General features: G+C 45.0%; 1 protein-coding gene across 1 annotated transcript in view; it reads right to left on the bottom strand.

Moving 5' to 3' along the window:
• The window catches only part of DNAH8 (dynein axonemal heavy chain 8), a 201,985-nt gene extending 188,454 nt beyond the window's left edge, over positions 1-13,531 (bottom strand). Inside the window, exons 1-6 of the mRNA XM_077342050.1 lie at positions 13,398-13,531; positions 12,395-12,732; positions 9,661-9,795; positions 4,965-5,049; positions 1,653-1,801; positions 116-305 (exon numbers count right to left, since the gene is read on the bottom strand). Coding sequence (XP_077198165.1) covers positions 116-305; positions 1,653-1,801; positions 4,965-5,049; positions 9,661-9,795; positions 12,395-12,724 — 889 coding nt within the window. The 5' untranslated portion in view covers positions 12,725-12,732; positions 13,398-13,531. The remainder of the gene's footprint in view (positions 1-115; positions 306-1,652; positions 1,802-4,964; positions 5,050-9,660; positions 9,796-12,394; positions 12,733-13,397) is intronic.
• Positions 13,532-14,243: the final 712 nt, after the last annotated feature.

Genomic DNA, 14,243 nt, shown 5'->3' on the forward strand with positions numbered 1-14,243 from the left:
TCATGGTAATTTTGTATTAGGACACATCTCTGTAATGAGTATACAAAAGTAAAGGGTTTCCAAATCAAATACAGTTCATTGAGCTCTTTATTTCTTAATTAAACAAGGTCCTTACCATCCAAAAAGGCAAGGTATCTGTTAAGAGTTTCCATAAAGCTCTGTTTTTCACATTCTCCCTGTTTGGTTTGATTCAAAGCACCCCAATTACTTGTTGCTAGGATAGCTGGTAGAAATACTCTGGCAAGCATATTCTTGACCCCAAGGAGGAGACCTTCACTCCCATCTAGTACTGAGAAATAGATATCCTGAAAATCAAACATTAGGATACTGATTAAAAATCCAAAGCACAAAATAGTTTAAACAGTTTGAACTTTTAAAAACACTAGCTCTCTGTCTTAAACTGAAGTGAAATTTGTGCCTGAATCGTGTGCATATGTGTGCTTGTGTGTGTGAATGTGTATGTGTGTGTGTTTGGGGACTGGGTACAAGGTCACATCTTGGCAATTGGATCAGCAAGGTAGAGTTGTGCTTTGGGTTTCCAAAGCAAGAGTCATCCACAGGGGCTTTGCCATGGCCTGGCTCTATGTCACGGTCATCCCCATTCCCCTGCTGACCAGGGCTGACCTGGCATAGTTCTTGAGATGGGGTGGGATCGGGCTAGCCAGGGCTACTTGTAATAATATAATAGCTCTTTCTAATTTTTTTTAAGCTTCCTGCAGCTACAAAGTGTGGCTCCACCTCACCGACCCAAAGCCATGCTGTGGAGCCAAGGGAAAGCCACAAGGGTGCCAGAAGTCTCCCCATGATGTTCCTTTCCAGAAAAAGAAATCCTAAACTGGATAGTGGAGATTAGTCCCACTGCCATATGGGCACCAGCCTGGAATCAGTCTATGTCAGTGGTCACCTGGCCCCTTCCTCGGAGTCGCTCAGTTGCCCAACGCCGTGGTGGCAGGTAGAGGCGGGTGGTGGAGGAGGTGGGTGGTGGTGGCAGAGGCAGGCAAGAAAGCGACCCCCTTCACCCATGGGTCCAAAGTCGCCCCATCCCACCCGACTCTGTCCAGGAAGCCCCGTGTGCTCTGCAGCAGGGCCACCGCAGAACTCTCCATGGTTAAAAGAAGGGAGAAAGGACAGAAGTGGCGAACCAAGGGAGCAAGACGTGCACCCAAACCTGGCCTGGAGCAGGACAACGAGCAATGTAGATGTGGTGCCGGCGGCAGCAGCAATTGCCTCCCCTTGGCAGGGCCCTCGCCCCCCTTCAGTCACCTCCTGCAGGGGGGGGTCGCCCATGGCCATGGCTAGGGGGGCTGACAGAAGCGCCTCCGCAGTGTTAGCTGGCAGCTCCTCTGGCTGGGTTCCCGCTGGGCTTCAGCATCGAAGTTGGGGTCGTGGCAAAGAAAAAGTTGAGAACCACTGGTCTATGTCATCCTTCTCTCACTCCCCAACCATGAACTCAACCTTGCTCCAGGCAGGATTATTATTTCTGTACAACAGCCTACCCCTTATACTATTTGCCCTAGCCTCTATTGAGAAGGACTTCACAGAGCAGTTGAACCCACTAAAAAACCTAAGTAATACATTATCCCACTCTTCTTCACTATCCCCATATATATTATAATGATGGGTGTAATATGAACAGTTGGGAAGAAGAATACCTCATGCATAGTTTTTACATTCACAGCAATATCATTCCGAGCGCGTACAAAAAATAAGCACAGTCCTTTGAACTTGTCTTGTGATTCATCAATGTACAACTTCATCATTTTAGTTCCTTTTAGCATTCCTGGGATTGCTCTTCCACATTCTGGGAAAATAACATTTTAAAACAACATCCTTATCTTAAAATGAATGGATAATGGCATTGATGAAAGAAGTAACTGTTAAAGCCAGCCCTGCTCCAGTTCTTTTAAGAGATAACCATCAAGTCACAGGCACATAGATCTTTGCTATTGTAACTACCTCCATAATAGACCCACAAGGACTTGTGGAGAGCATCTTATTCACCTCTCCCATTAAGTCCTCTTTCCCTTCCCTGAAAGCCCCTATAGCTTCTCTACTTATTGGGCTTCATTTTCTCTTTCTCACTTACCAGCCAACCTACCTTTATCTGCTCCTGTCTTCAACTTTCCCTGTTCGTTTCATTCTGGCAGCCTCTCCCTGAGAAAATGTTGTGCCTGACCCAACTGCATGGTGGGGAACCAGCAAGGACTCGGGGGAGGGGGGTGTATTCCCTTCTCCAATCCAGGCAATTCCTACTTATCAAGCAACCAAATGTTCATCTGCCCCGTCTTCAGCTATAATTATTGCGGGGGGGGGGGCGAGCTGAGATTTGCTGGGGAGAAACCCTTCTCACAAAATTAAAACCTCTTCAGATCCACTGACCTCTTTCCCCATCACCTACCTATGAGGCTGATCACAGGGGTGGTGTCTGGGAGCTGCTCTGAGCCCAGAATGGAACCCAGCATCCACCACTGCTGTTGTTCCCAGGCCTAGAGTGATTTCTGGCATCTCAGTGTGGCTCCCAATGTTTGCTAAAACAGTGGCCAGGCCTGGATCAAATTCCAATGTCCACTGCTGAAGAATCATACATTGTATTGCATGTGTAGGCAGCACTTTTTCATTTGGGGGGGATTTTTACTCCCTAATTTTTTTTAAGCCCTCATATTTTTATGAAAACCTGGTGGTCCTCCAATCTTTCAGGAAATCTGTTTAGTGTCAATGTGGCTCCAATCCACAGATTTAGGTGTCTGCAGATGGAGGCCACATGCAGCTATTAGATATATAGAATTTTGTTGCATCTATAGCCTACTTTTCTTCAAAATGAGGGCCTAAAATAATTTACAGTATTCTCATATCTTCCATTTTACTCTCACAACAGCCCTGTGAGGTAGGCTAGGTTGGGAATGTGTAAATGGCCCAGGTCTACCCAGTGAACTTTCATGGCAGAACAGAGATTCATATATGTGTCTCCTAGATTCTAGCCCAAAATTCTTAATGCTACCTTACACTATCTTTCATTTAGTGGTTGCTCTTAACAGTACCAAACAGCTGGCCCTGGATAAGTTAGGCAAGTCAGGTGATAACAAGTCCCCTGGTGGATACTACCAGGACTGGCACTTTGAGTGCTGCCCTCAAAGCCCAACATGTCCATGGAAGTGCCCCTACCCTACCCCATTTGCCTTTGAGAGAAAGTAGGGCTAGGAAGCTGGCAATACTGTTGTGATTGCTTAGCAACAGCCACTGAAGGCTTTTATTTCTTAATACATTTCTGCTTTTATTATTTGGGGATTTTTTTTTATCCCAGTGTGGGTTTTTTTAACAAAGATTTCAGATGTTCCTAAAAAACAAAGCTTTTCTTAGGTTTGCAGATCATTCTGTCTTGTCTATCCATGTCTCCAGTCCTCAGATTTAAAGGCCTTTCTGCACACCATAAATATAGTGAAATGCTTACCTGCTACCTACATCCTCCATTTTAAAGTGCTGGCTGTGGAATCGCATAAAGTGGATTCCCCAACCTAAAAGCGTGAGCTACAGGATAGCAACCAACAAGCTACATGCTAAAGAAATGTATGGAGGTGAATATCTCTGCCTCCAATGTCCTGCCTTTGCACCCATCTCCCTCTCCCTTCTCCCAGGTATAGGATTTTTTTTTTAGCAAACTGCCTGGAGCAACGAATAGGTATTCATGGGTGAAGGCAAAGCAAAAAGTAATTATTTCCCAAGTTGCCTTCCCTGGGGCCAGGGGGGTGGGGGCTTGACGTAGAGCCACCATACTTTCAGGGTAGCTCCAGAAGACTCTTCCCTGACTCCTCTCCAAATTTTATAATGATTGGTCCAAGGGGTCCACTTCTAGGGACTCCCAAAGAGGGTGCCCCCATCCCTCCATTATATCCTATGGAGAGTCCATCCCATAGGGGTAGTCAAACTACAGCTCTCCAGATGTCCATGGACTACAATGCAAATTCTGGCAGGGGATCATGGGAATTGTAGTCCATGGATATCTGGAGGGCTGCAGTTTGACTACCCCTGCCATAGAATATAATGGAGGGATGGGGGCACCCTCTTTGGGATCCCCTAGACATGGACCCCTGGGTCCAATCATTCTGACATTTGGAGGGGAGTCAGGGAAGAACCTCCCAGAGCTATCTTGAAAGTTTGGAGGCTCTACCTCAAATCCCAACCTCCCCAGTCCCCAGGAAAGGCAAGAATGCCGAAATTCCCATTATAGAATATGGAGAAAAGGAATTGGCTGCCTGGATTGATTAACAGGCGGAAGAGAGTCGCAAACAAGGCATGTTGCTCTCTTCCGCCATTTTCAGCTGCACATGTGGAATGTAAGAAGCATGAAACAGTGCCATACAAGTTGAGACAGCAGAAAAGGTGAGAAATGGCTGGGAAGCAAGATAACATTTAACGCTTTGCCATTCAGCTGGAAAAACGCTATTTTTACTGATGTGTAGAAATGACCTAAGTATACACAGATGGCACAACATTAAGAATCAGATATACTGATGTTAAGATAAGAGATATCAACTTATTTTAGGAGAGTGGGGATTCCTTCCAGAGCAACATCTCCTTGACTGCTTGCTTGTTAGTTTATTTCATATGGCAGGAAATTAATAATAATAATAATAATAATAATAATAATAATAATAATAATATAAAATATATCAATAGAAACAAAGGGAGTGCAAGGAATTGCAGGAGAGATAATTGCATAACCTTTCAGGGACCCGAACAATCTAATTTCCTCTTGCCATGGTATGTGTGGGTGGGGTATTATTAATTCACAGATTTCTGTGATTTATTTTTCATAAAGTTCTCACATACTGAGATCCATAATTAATAGAGGTCTATTAATGAGATTATCCACTGTGATTAAAAGTACTTCTGTAGGGGGGGGCAAAACATTCTATATCCTTTTTGAAGTTAAATGCATCAGTGCATAGAAAATTATTAATACTTACCTACACCAGGTGCTTCACCTTCCTGATATAAAAACTTCACAGTTTTGCTTCCTCCTTTTGCAAAAAAACTTTCACATGCTTGTAACTGATGAAAGAAATAGATTCAAAGTCAAAAAGTTCTAAAATACTGCATCATTTTTTTTGTAAATTGATTGTTAGATTAGAGTTGCCTGAAACTCAACACCTCCTCAGCATAGGAGGCTGGGCAGGAAGGTGACAGATCAGGAAGTGCACCTACCCATTCTGGCTGGGGTGCAGCTCAACATCTTTTCCTCAGCCAGAAATTTGGGTATGACCATAGATGCCTCCCTTTCAATGGAGAAACCAGGTTATGGGAGTAGCCTGCACGGTGTTTTACCACCAGGTGAGGCTACTACTGCCCTACCTGTACTTGAACTGCTTGGCCTCTGTGATTCATGCAATGGTCACCTCCAGACTGAACTTCTGTAACTCACTCTATGCAGGCCTACCCTTGTCCCTGATCCGGAAATCACATCTTGTTCAGAATGTGGCTGCTAGGATCCTCACAGGAATATCTTGGAGGACCCATTGCCAGCCTGTGCTGAGGCAGTTGCATTACCCGAATCAGGTTCAAGGTTCTGGTGTTAACCTTTAAGGTCTGAGCCCAACATATCTGTGGGACCACCTATCTCCTTGCAGGGCACTTCACTCTGTGGGTATGAATCTGTTAGAGATCTCTGACCTGAAGAAAGTTCTCCTGGCCTTGGCCAGGGCCTTTCTGGTCCTGGCCCCAACCTGGTAGAATGAGCTCCTGGGAGAGCTGAGAGCCCTGATGGAACTTTCCCAATTCTGCAGGACCTGTAAATTGGAGCTATTTCACCAGGTCTTGGGCTGAGGCCAGTGCAATGAAGATCTGGGTCAGTCCCTGAGCCAGCCAGGTCACTGGGCTACTCCTACTGTTGTTCCCCCTAAGACAGGCTATAAATGGAATTATAATTAAATAAAAAAACTGATAGGCAAGCAGACAAATAAAATAACAATCTTGTTTATTCCATGACTCTTACTAAACATTCATATTTCCTTTTGCAAGGCAGATGCATTCAGATTCTTCTTTTAAATTTTAAACTGCAGTGTGCTAACTATTTTGTCATTTAAATTTTATCATTTAAACAACCTATTATTTTATCTAGGACTATTTACCTTCTGTGGCACTTAAATGTTTCACCCTTATTTCCCAGCTCACGATAAAATTACACATTACAGCCAGATAGGATATATGCTCTACACCAGTGGTCCCCAACCACTGGTCTGCATCCCGGTGCCGGGCCGTGAGAGCTTCGGCAGCGGTCTGCAGCTCCCTCTCCCTGCTCCCCCGCCCCGCAGCAAGAAGCTCGCCAGGCTGCGAGCAAATTGGCCGCCGAAGCGGCCGATTAGCTTGAGGCCCGGCAAGCTTCTTGCTGCGGGAGGGGGGGGAGAGGGAAGCGCAGCCACCAGCACACCGCCAGGCGCAAACGTGCATCTGCGGCAGGTCCATGCATGCGTGTTTGCGTGGGGCTGCCGCGCATGAACAGGGCCCCAGGTTGCCCTCTCTCCCCACCCCTTGGCAATGGGCCGCAACCTGAAAAAGGTTGCGGACCACTGCTCTACATTCTACTAAAATCACTGATGGAAAGTGCTTGTGAGGAGTCTCTTGGCTGAAGATAAGAGGAAGATAAGAGGTCTAGGCCTTCAGAGTCCTTAGTTCCCTCTCTATTGGTAGTCAGCAAACAGCTCTTTTGCCTGCTCAAGACAGGCAGATGAATAAGGAGTAAAGGAAATGAAGAGCCAAAGTGGCAGAATGAACTGTAGAAGTTTAGACTGCCATTGATGATTCACAGGTATCAGGGGTCTTGGCAGGTGTTTGACAGGAATGAGGTCACTGAATAGTCGGGCAAGGTAGCACTGGGAGATACGTAGTAGCAGCATATCTGTGAGGCACCCTGTTGGGACACAAACCAGGCTTTTACCAGTCAATGCCTTCCAATTTGCATTACTGGAACAGCTGCAGTATAGAAATCAGGGAGTATCTGTGATCTATGCAGTTCAACAGCTCAATCTGGGCTTCAGTTTCCATTCCAGGTATTATATAACTGGGGCCAGAGGCCATGATACCTGGGACTAACTGGGATATTTCAGGCTCTGCCTTGCAGCCTGCCTTTTCAGTTTGGACAATGTGTCAAGATGTGGAGAGAACCTGGGTCCAGGTTGAGCACAAGCTTATTTCTTCTTGCATAATTTCCGCTGCATAATTATTCCTCTTGCTTTCAGTTCTTGGAAGCTCATTAGAATCCCCATAAACTGACTACTGCCTGGGTTGACTTGTAGCAAAAAGTAAATTGTGTGGGTTTTTTAGTCTTGGGAAAATTGAGAAGGTACTCAGATTTCTTAATGTTATGTAATTGGACTGAGTGAAAGGCTTTTTAAGAAAAGGGTTTTTTCACTCCAGTAGGGAAAACATTTCATAGGAAGTATTTTTCCCCAGTGCTCCCTTAAATCTCTCAGTTTTTCTGTTGAAAAAATTGACTAAGTACTTAGATTTTTTTCATGCTATCTATTTTTATTGCAAATAACTTTGCCTTAAGAATGATGTCATTCAAAGAAAATATTTCATAGATAGAAGTTTTGGTTTTCAGTGATTACCCCAAAAATGTTCCAATTTTTTTGTTAGAAAAACTGGGAGGGGGGGAGACCTCTGGAAAAAAATGCTGTTTTTTCCCCTCTAAATGTTTTCTTGTTTCTTCAGCCTTCATCTATCTGCATAGCAAAATTACCTTAAAGATTAAAAATAAATATTACAGTATGCACTTTTGTGAGTCATAGCTCACTTCCTTAACTGTATAGAAGTATTCATCTCATAGGCCTAGCTAAATAAGTAGAGTGTGTGTGTGTGTGTGTGTGTGTGTGTGTGTGTGTGTTTGGAGGGGGTACATGTTACAAAAAGAGGCTGGTGTAGGACCATGTCCAATCATAAGCACAATCTGTTCACCCATAGGATATGTGACACTCCCAAAGCAAAGAGCTTTCAAGGCAAGTGAGAATCACAGAATTGGAAGGGATCTCCAGGGTCATCTAGACCAACCCTCTGGACAATGCAGGAACTCACAACTAAGCAGAGGTGATTTGCCATTGCCTTCTTCTGCAGTCTTCCTTGGTGGTTTCCCCTTCAAGTACTGAATTTAGCTTCTGAGACCTGATGAGATCAAGCTATATTATGGTACCCCAAGAATATTTCTTGTAATAGGACACATTATTCTGCTGTGTTGAATGTGCAGGAGGTCTAAACAATTTTTAAATGGAGACATAGAAGCGCTGTTTTTTTTGTTAGCTGTTCTGGAAGAATCCCATTTATATTTGTTGGTTTGGAAAAAGAACATTTTCCTATTGGGATAATGTTTCTCAGTCCTGTCTGTGCTTCTCAAGGGAACAGTCATGATTGTGCCACAAGACATCATAGCAAGGACATTACTGGAATCTACTTTATACAGAGCTAAAGGCCCCCAGGGCAAATATTCCCTAAGACCTTCATACCATTCAGACCAAACTCAAATATCATATGAAAACAAATCATAGGCCTTGCCTGGCTGTATCAAATTGCTTCATGGCCCAGAGCTCCTGAAATATTGTTGATGCCACTCTTCCTCACTTTTGGCAGCCTTGCCCTCATAAGTAATTCCTTAAAATATTGATATGTTTCACAATGTCATTGACCATAAATCTGGATATCTGACTACTCAGTTATCCTCACCAATACCATCTGAATGATTTGTGACCAAAATGGAAAACTTACCTGGTATACAGAGCCCTACCTGTTCTATCATGTACCCCACAGAACAGCCATGTTGTCTTTACTAGTTTTTAGAAAGACTTGCTACTAGTGTGGTATGTATAGACAGTAGGCATGTCATACATTCTTCCTCTTTTTACATTATTCCTCTTTTATGTTGAAAGGTGCAGTAGAATAGTAAGATGATGTTACTAGTGGCCCAGAGGACTCCATTTTAAATTCTCACTACAGTACCCAACCTGTTACTCAGCTTGTGTTTCCTGTCCCTGGATTTCTTTGTCTGCTGCCCATGACCGATTATGCATGGGCCGGAACACTCATGCTGGTGGCGGCAGAGCATTGGGGAAAATCTTCAATTATGCATGCTGCTACTGCCAGCCAGGACTCGACCCAGCCCAGGCCCTTGGAAGACCCGCGTTAACGGAACATGGGGTCTTCTGGAGTCCTGGGACTCCCAAGGGCGCAAGCGAGGGCCAGCCTGACTGAGCCCTGTGTATGATCGGAGGAGCTGGGCTCTTGGCCCGGCTCCTCCCCCGACCTATGGCATCCCTGCAGGGATGCCTCTCACCCCTGCCAGCTCTCTGGCTCCATGGAGCCAACAGGGGAGACCCCCCACCATCGTGCGAGAGATGATGCTCCCCATCATCCTGCATCGGGGTCCCCTGCCCCCAATCCCCCACCAGCCGCTGCCGCAGCTTATCTGTACTCCCAGCCCCGTGTTGTGTGCACAGGGCCTTTGCACCACAGCAGCCAGCGTGCACCCGGGATGCCCCGCCCCCATACTTGGGGGATGGCAGGGCTTTTTACCCCGGCGCACTGGAATGGCGGCAACCTGGTGTGGCTGCCACCGTGCATAATCGGTCAATGTGAGGCTTTAATAACTAATTTTAAATTATAATAAAGTAGACTCACTGTCGGGCCATCTAAGATTAGTTCCTCCACTGTTGTAATGTCTAAAGCAAGTTGGTCTGAAAGAATTTCAAATATATATTTATATGCAGTATTAATTTTCATTTTACGGCCTTCTCTTGCTTCTTTATATCGGGCCTGCAAAGCAGAAAAAGTGTATTTAAAAGTGATGCTATGATTGCATGTTTAGATACACAACTTGAAACCAATGCTATACTTCTTTTATCGCATATTAGAGAATCTTTCAATTATTTCCCTTTTCTGAACCCTTCCCCCCCAAAGAAATCACGTGCTGCAATGAAGAATAAGTTTATAAACCTCTGCCTCATCTCCCCTTACTCACCTTTTTTCTAGGCTAAACATTCTTTGGGCTTCAAGAAACACAAGAAGTGGCACAATTGTGTAGACTATGGTTGGGAAACATAGCTGTGTACATGTCCACCCAGGGCCCCTACCCTTTTCACTCTCATCAGGCCCATTATTGGCCATTGGGAGGGGGCAGGCCGACATCTGTTCCACTTAATATTTCTGGTAAGGCTTTGGAGGAGTGTGTCTCATGGCTTAAGTGCCACTCAGTGCTTAACACCCACTCAGGGTGGCTGTCCCGACCCTGAGTGTCTCCTCCTCCAACCGGCATGCCTGTCTGTCCAGTGGCCAGCCACTCAACTTCTATCCCCCACCCCTGACTACCTTCTCCTCCTTCCATTTCCCTCAGAGGCTGCATGAGAGCTGTCCCTGCTGGTGAGTTCCATAACAGCGGCCTCCAGCCTTTCCAGGTCTTGGGGGGAGGGGGAGGCCATCCACAGAGTTCTTCCACTCCGCCACCCCCCCCACACACACACACACAAATCTAGCACCCGTTGTTTTCCTGAATGCAACAGGCTTGGCCCCTAGTTAACATATATGGTCATATCACCAAATAAATGTACAACATGTAAATATCTTTTCCCTCTTAATAAAACAGTAAGGGGTGTTGGGGTAGGTTCAGTCCGTGATGAGGAAGCGCAACAATTGGTCCCATGGCCCTGGACTGACAAGCAAAGGGGCCAATTGGAAGGTGCAAAGCGCCTTCCAATTGGCCCCTCACCAGGACAGACCAAACTTCCATCCAGCCAGGGGCAGTCTGGAAAAATGGCTGCCAGTCTGCCCCTGACCACCGCAGGGAGAGGAGATCAGCAGGGCTTGGACAGGCTGTGCCAGCCCTTTTCGCCCCAAGGCTGCCCTAACTGTCATGTCCAACTGCAAATTGCCTCAGAACCCTGACAGAGCTGGCAGGAGGCTGCAGAGTGCTCCCCCTCCCCCCCTTCAGGCCTGCTGTGAAGGAGCCTCTGACAGGCCCTGACTGAGGGGAGGGAGGTATTTCCAAGAGCAACGCAGGGGAGCCTTAGGGGGCTTCCTTTTGAGGGGGGGACTTTCCCCTTCTGCCAAGCAGTTGGCTGACAGGGAGGCCACAGAAAAGCCCCTTTTCACTTAAAATACTGCTCTGGCCATGGGTTAGACACAGCCAAGCCATGTTTCTTTCTTCTTTGCAACTCTCTGCAGGTTTGAGGCCACAGCACAACGTTATTCTGCAGATGAAACTGTTTTTTTTTGTCTCCTGTTTCATCTGCACAACAACCCTGTGCAGTAGGCGTCAACATTCAACCCCATGCCCTTACAGACTGGACAACTCCTCCCCTTCCTCTTCCCACTGCCAAGCTCTAGCGCTCGTTGTATTCTTGGATACAACGGGCTTTGCCCCTAGTATATATATAAATGATATTTGGAAAAGTTGGTCAATGAAGATAACTGACAGGAAGAAAGTTGATTAAATTGAAATGTAATGCTGGAGGAGAATTGACAGACCACCAAAAAGACAAATAAAAGGGTTCTAGTTCCAATCAAGCCTGAACTCTCTGTAGAAAATGATTAAACTGAGGCTATTGTACTTTGGTCCCATTATGAGAAGAATCCCTGGAAAAAACTATAATTTAGGAAATGCCTTCAGGGCAGCATAGACATGTGATAAATAAATAAAGTTGAAGGCAGCAAATAAAGAGGAGGACCTAACGTGAGATCGATTGACTTGATAAAATCATGGCCTGTAGTTTGCAAGACCTAGGCTTGGCTGTTAATGATGCTATGTCCTGTTATCTGCATTTGGATTGGAACTGCACATCATGTAGCCACGTGCAGAATATAGAACAACGATACAAGATAGTCCTTCAGGTCTCTCCAAACTTTCTTGAAATCTGTACTCAGCTAACACTTGGTGCTTTCTTTAAGGTAAAGGTAAAGGTATCCCCTGTGCAAGCACTGGGTCATGTCTGACCCTTGGGGTGACGCCCTTTAGCATTTTCATGGCAGACTCAATACAGGGTGGTTTGCCAGTGCCTTCCCCAGTCATTACCGCTTACCCCCCAGCAAGCTGGGTAATTTTACCAACCTCGGAAGGATGGAAGGCTGAGTCAACCTTGAGCCAGCTGCTGGGATTGAACTCCCAGCCTTATGGGCAGAGCTTTCAGACTGCATGTCTGCTGCCTTACCACTCTGTGCCACAAGAGGCTCTATCTGCTTTCTTTACAACCGCCATAAAAAAGTCACAATGAGGGTGCCCATAACTATTTGTCCATTGTTAGGTGTGGGATTAACTAAGTATAGAGTGCACCACAAAGTTGTTTCATAAGGATGTGATTGAACTTCAGTGAAAGTTAAGGATTTTCCCCTACAAAAACTGCCACAATCAGTGATTACAAACCTGTTTTTCTTTCAGAGTTTCCTGCAGGGATTGAACTCCACTGGTACTTCGACGGAATTTAGATGACCTACGGCCAGTGCTTTCTACTGCTGTACGGGGAGAAGGCCTAAATCGAGAACGTTCAGAACTTTCTGCAGGTTCTTCGCCCAGGGGAGCTGTAACCTCTGGTAGAATAGCACCCTGTTCAGCATCTCCTGGTAGACCCTGGCCTTGCTGAGCATCCTCTGGTGCAGGGGCTGTGTTTGTGGGCTCACCAGGCTCAGGGGCATTGTCTTGGAGGGCAGCAGACTCAGCTGCGTCTGGTTCTTTATTGTCCGGTGCTTCCTCCATTTTGTACCCTACAATTTACAAAAGCACATGCTAGTATGAAACACCAATAATAAAATCATAGGCGGTAGTTGTGCACATGAATTACATTAATTGCCTGAATTGATGGAACAACAAAATCAGGTACTGTGAATCACACAATCTTGCTCCATCCTTTTTTTCCCCTCCCAGGTAAGCTATTTGCTGGTGTCTCAGCCGAGAGCCTAAACAAGTTTTAGTATGAGCAAAGAGTCAACTAAATATATGTTTTCTATTATCCTCTTCCATTTGTTGTGACAGTTAGTAGGAGGAGGGGCAAAAAAGTGATAAATTAACCAGCAATTAATTTGATTTGTTTGTATATTTAGCTAACAAGGTGCAAATTATGTCACCCAGATTTAGAGACCTTGAATACATGTCAACTCTATCTCTGTTCATATTTCTTGTTATCAAGCTCTTGGAATCTCTTATCTACCAAGTGATGTTAGATATTTTACTATCTCCCAACAATTTGTTGGAGATACAAAAACCTATTTTTCTCACAGAACATGAGCAACATATTAAATTCTGTCTTCTTTATCAAGAGCAGAGAATCAACATCATTACAGAATATAAGAGGCAGTAGGTTCTGCTTTAAAGCAGGACTAGAAATGTCAACTCCACCCCCTCCCCAGGTCAATATGGTCCCTCAACTGACCTTCTTCAAAAAGATAGATTACTCAAAGTCAGTGGTTTCACTTCTTCCACTAAGTACTGAGCAGTTTCCCTGTCCTGCTCTGCAGAAAATTAAATCCGGTTGTCATCTGGTTGCAGTTGGTGGAGGGATTCATAACAAGCACACTCAGAGTCTATATGTGGGACTATATGCGGAAGGATACCTGGCATTCTAAAGGATGCAAGATTAAAACTGACACAGTCAGGCACAGAATGTGATGATCCAATAATGGGATGGAAAGATTATATATATATCCCAGCAACTTCTTGCCCTACACTATCTGCCAGGCAATCAGGGGTGTAGACTTTTTTAGCTTCCCAGAAGAAGCAGAGGCTGGGTAAAATCTAGGTAAAGAACTTATAGCCCTGTACTGTATATCCTGTATGCACAAGCCAAAGGAATACAGTCCAGGAAGCAGCTCAAAAACAATGATTTTACATTTCTTTGTTAGGCTCTGTAGGAAGTAATGGGATGAAGGGAAACCACTCAGCAGGTAAAGCTTGCCGGATCAGTGTTTCTAGGGTTGAAAAATATCACCAACTGTTACTTCTTCACCTATGCGTTTTGAATAGTGAGGATGTAAGTGAAAAAGAGATGAATGGCAGGGTGCATTAAGGTTGTCTGGGAAGGGCAGCTGATCATATATCTTGACATCAACAGTTGAACCTCATACTGTCAGTGAAATCGAGGCAGATTCTGAGAATCAGCAAGAATCTACCTATTAAGTATATGCAATCATAAATATTTCTGCTACAAAAATAAAACAGTATTTTTAGTTTCATAACATAGTTATGGTTAAGACATAAAATCATGTGGTGACTAAAATAG

The sequence above is a fragment of the Paroedura picta genome, chromosome 1 (genome assembly GCF_049243985.1).
Source record: "Paroedura picta isolate Pp20150507F chromosome 1, Ppicta_v3.0, whole genome shotgun sequence".
In the NCBI taxonomy this organism is placed as follows: domain Eukaryota; kingdom Metazoa; phylum Chordata; class Lepidosauria; order Squamata; family Gekkonidae; genus Paroedura; species Paroedura picta.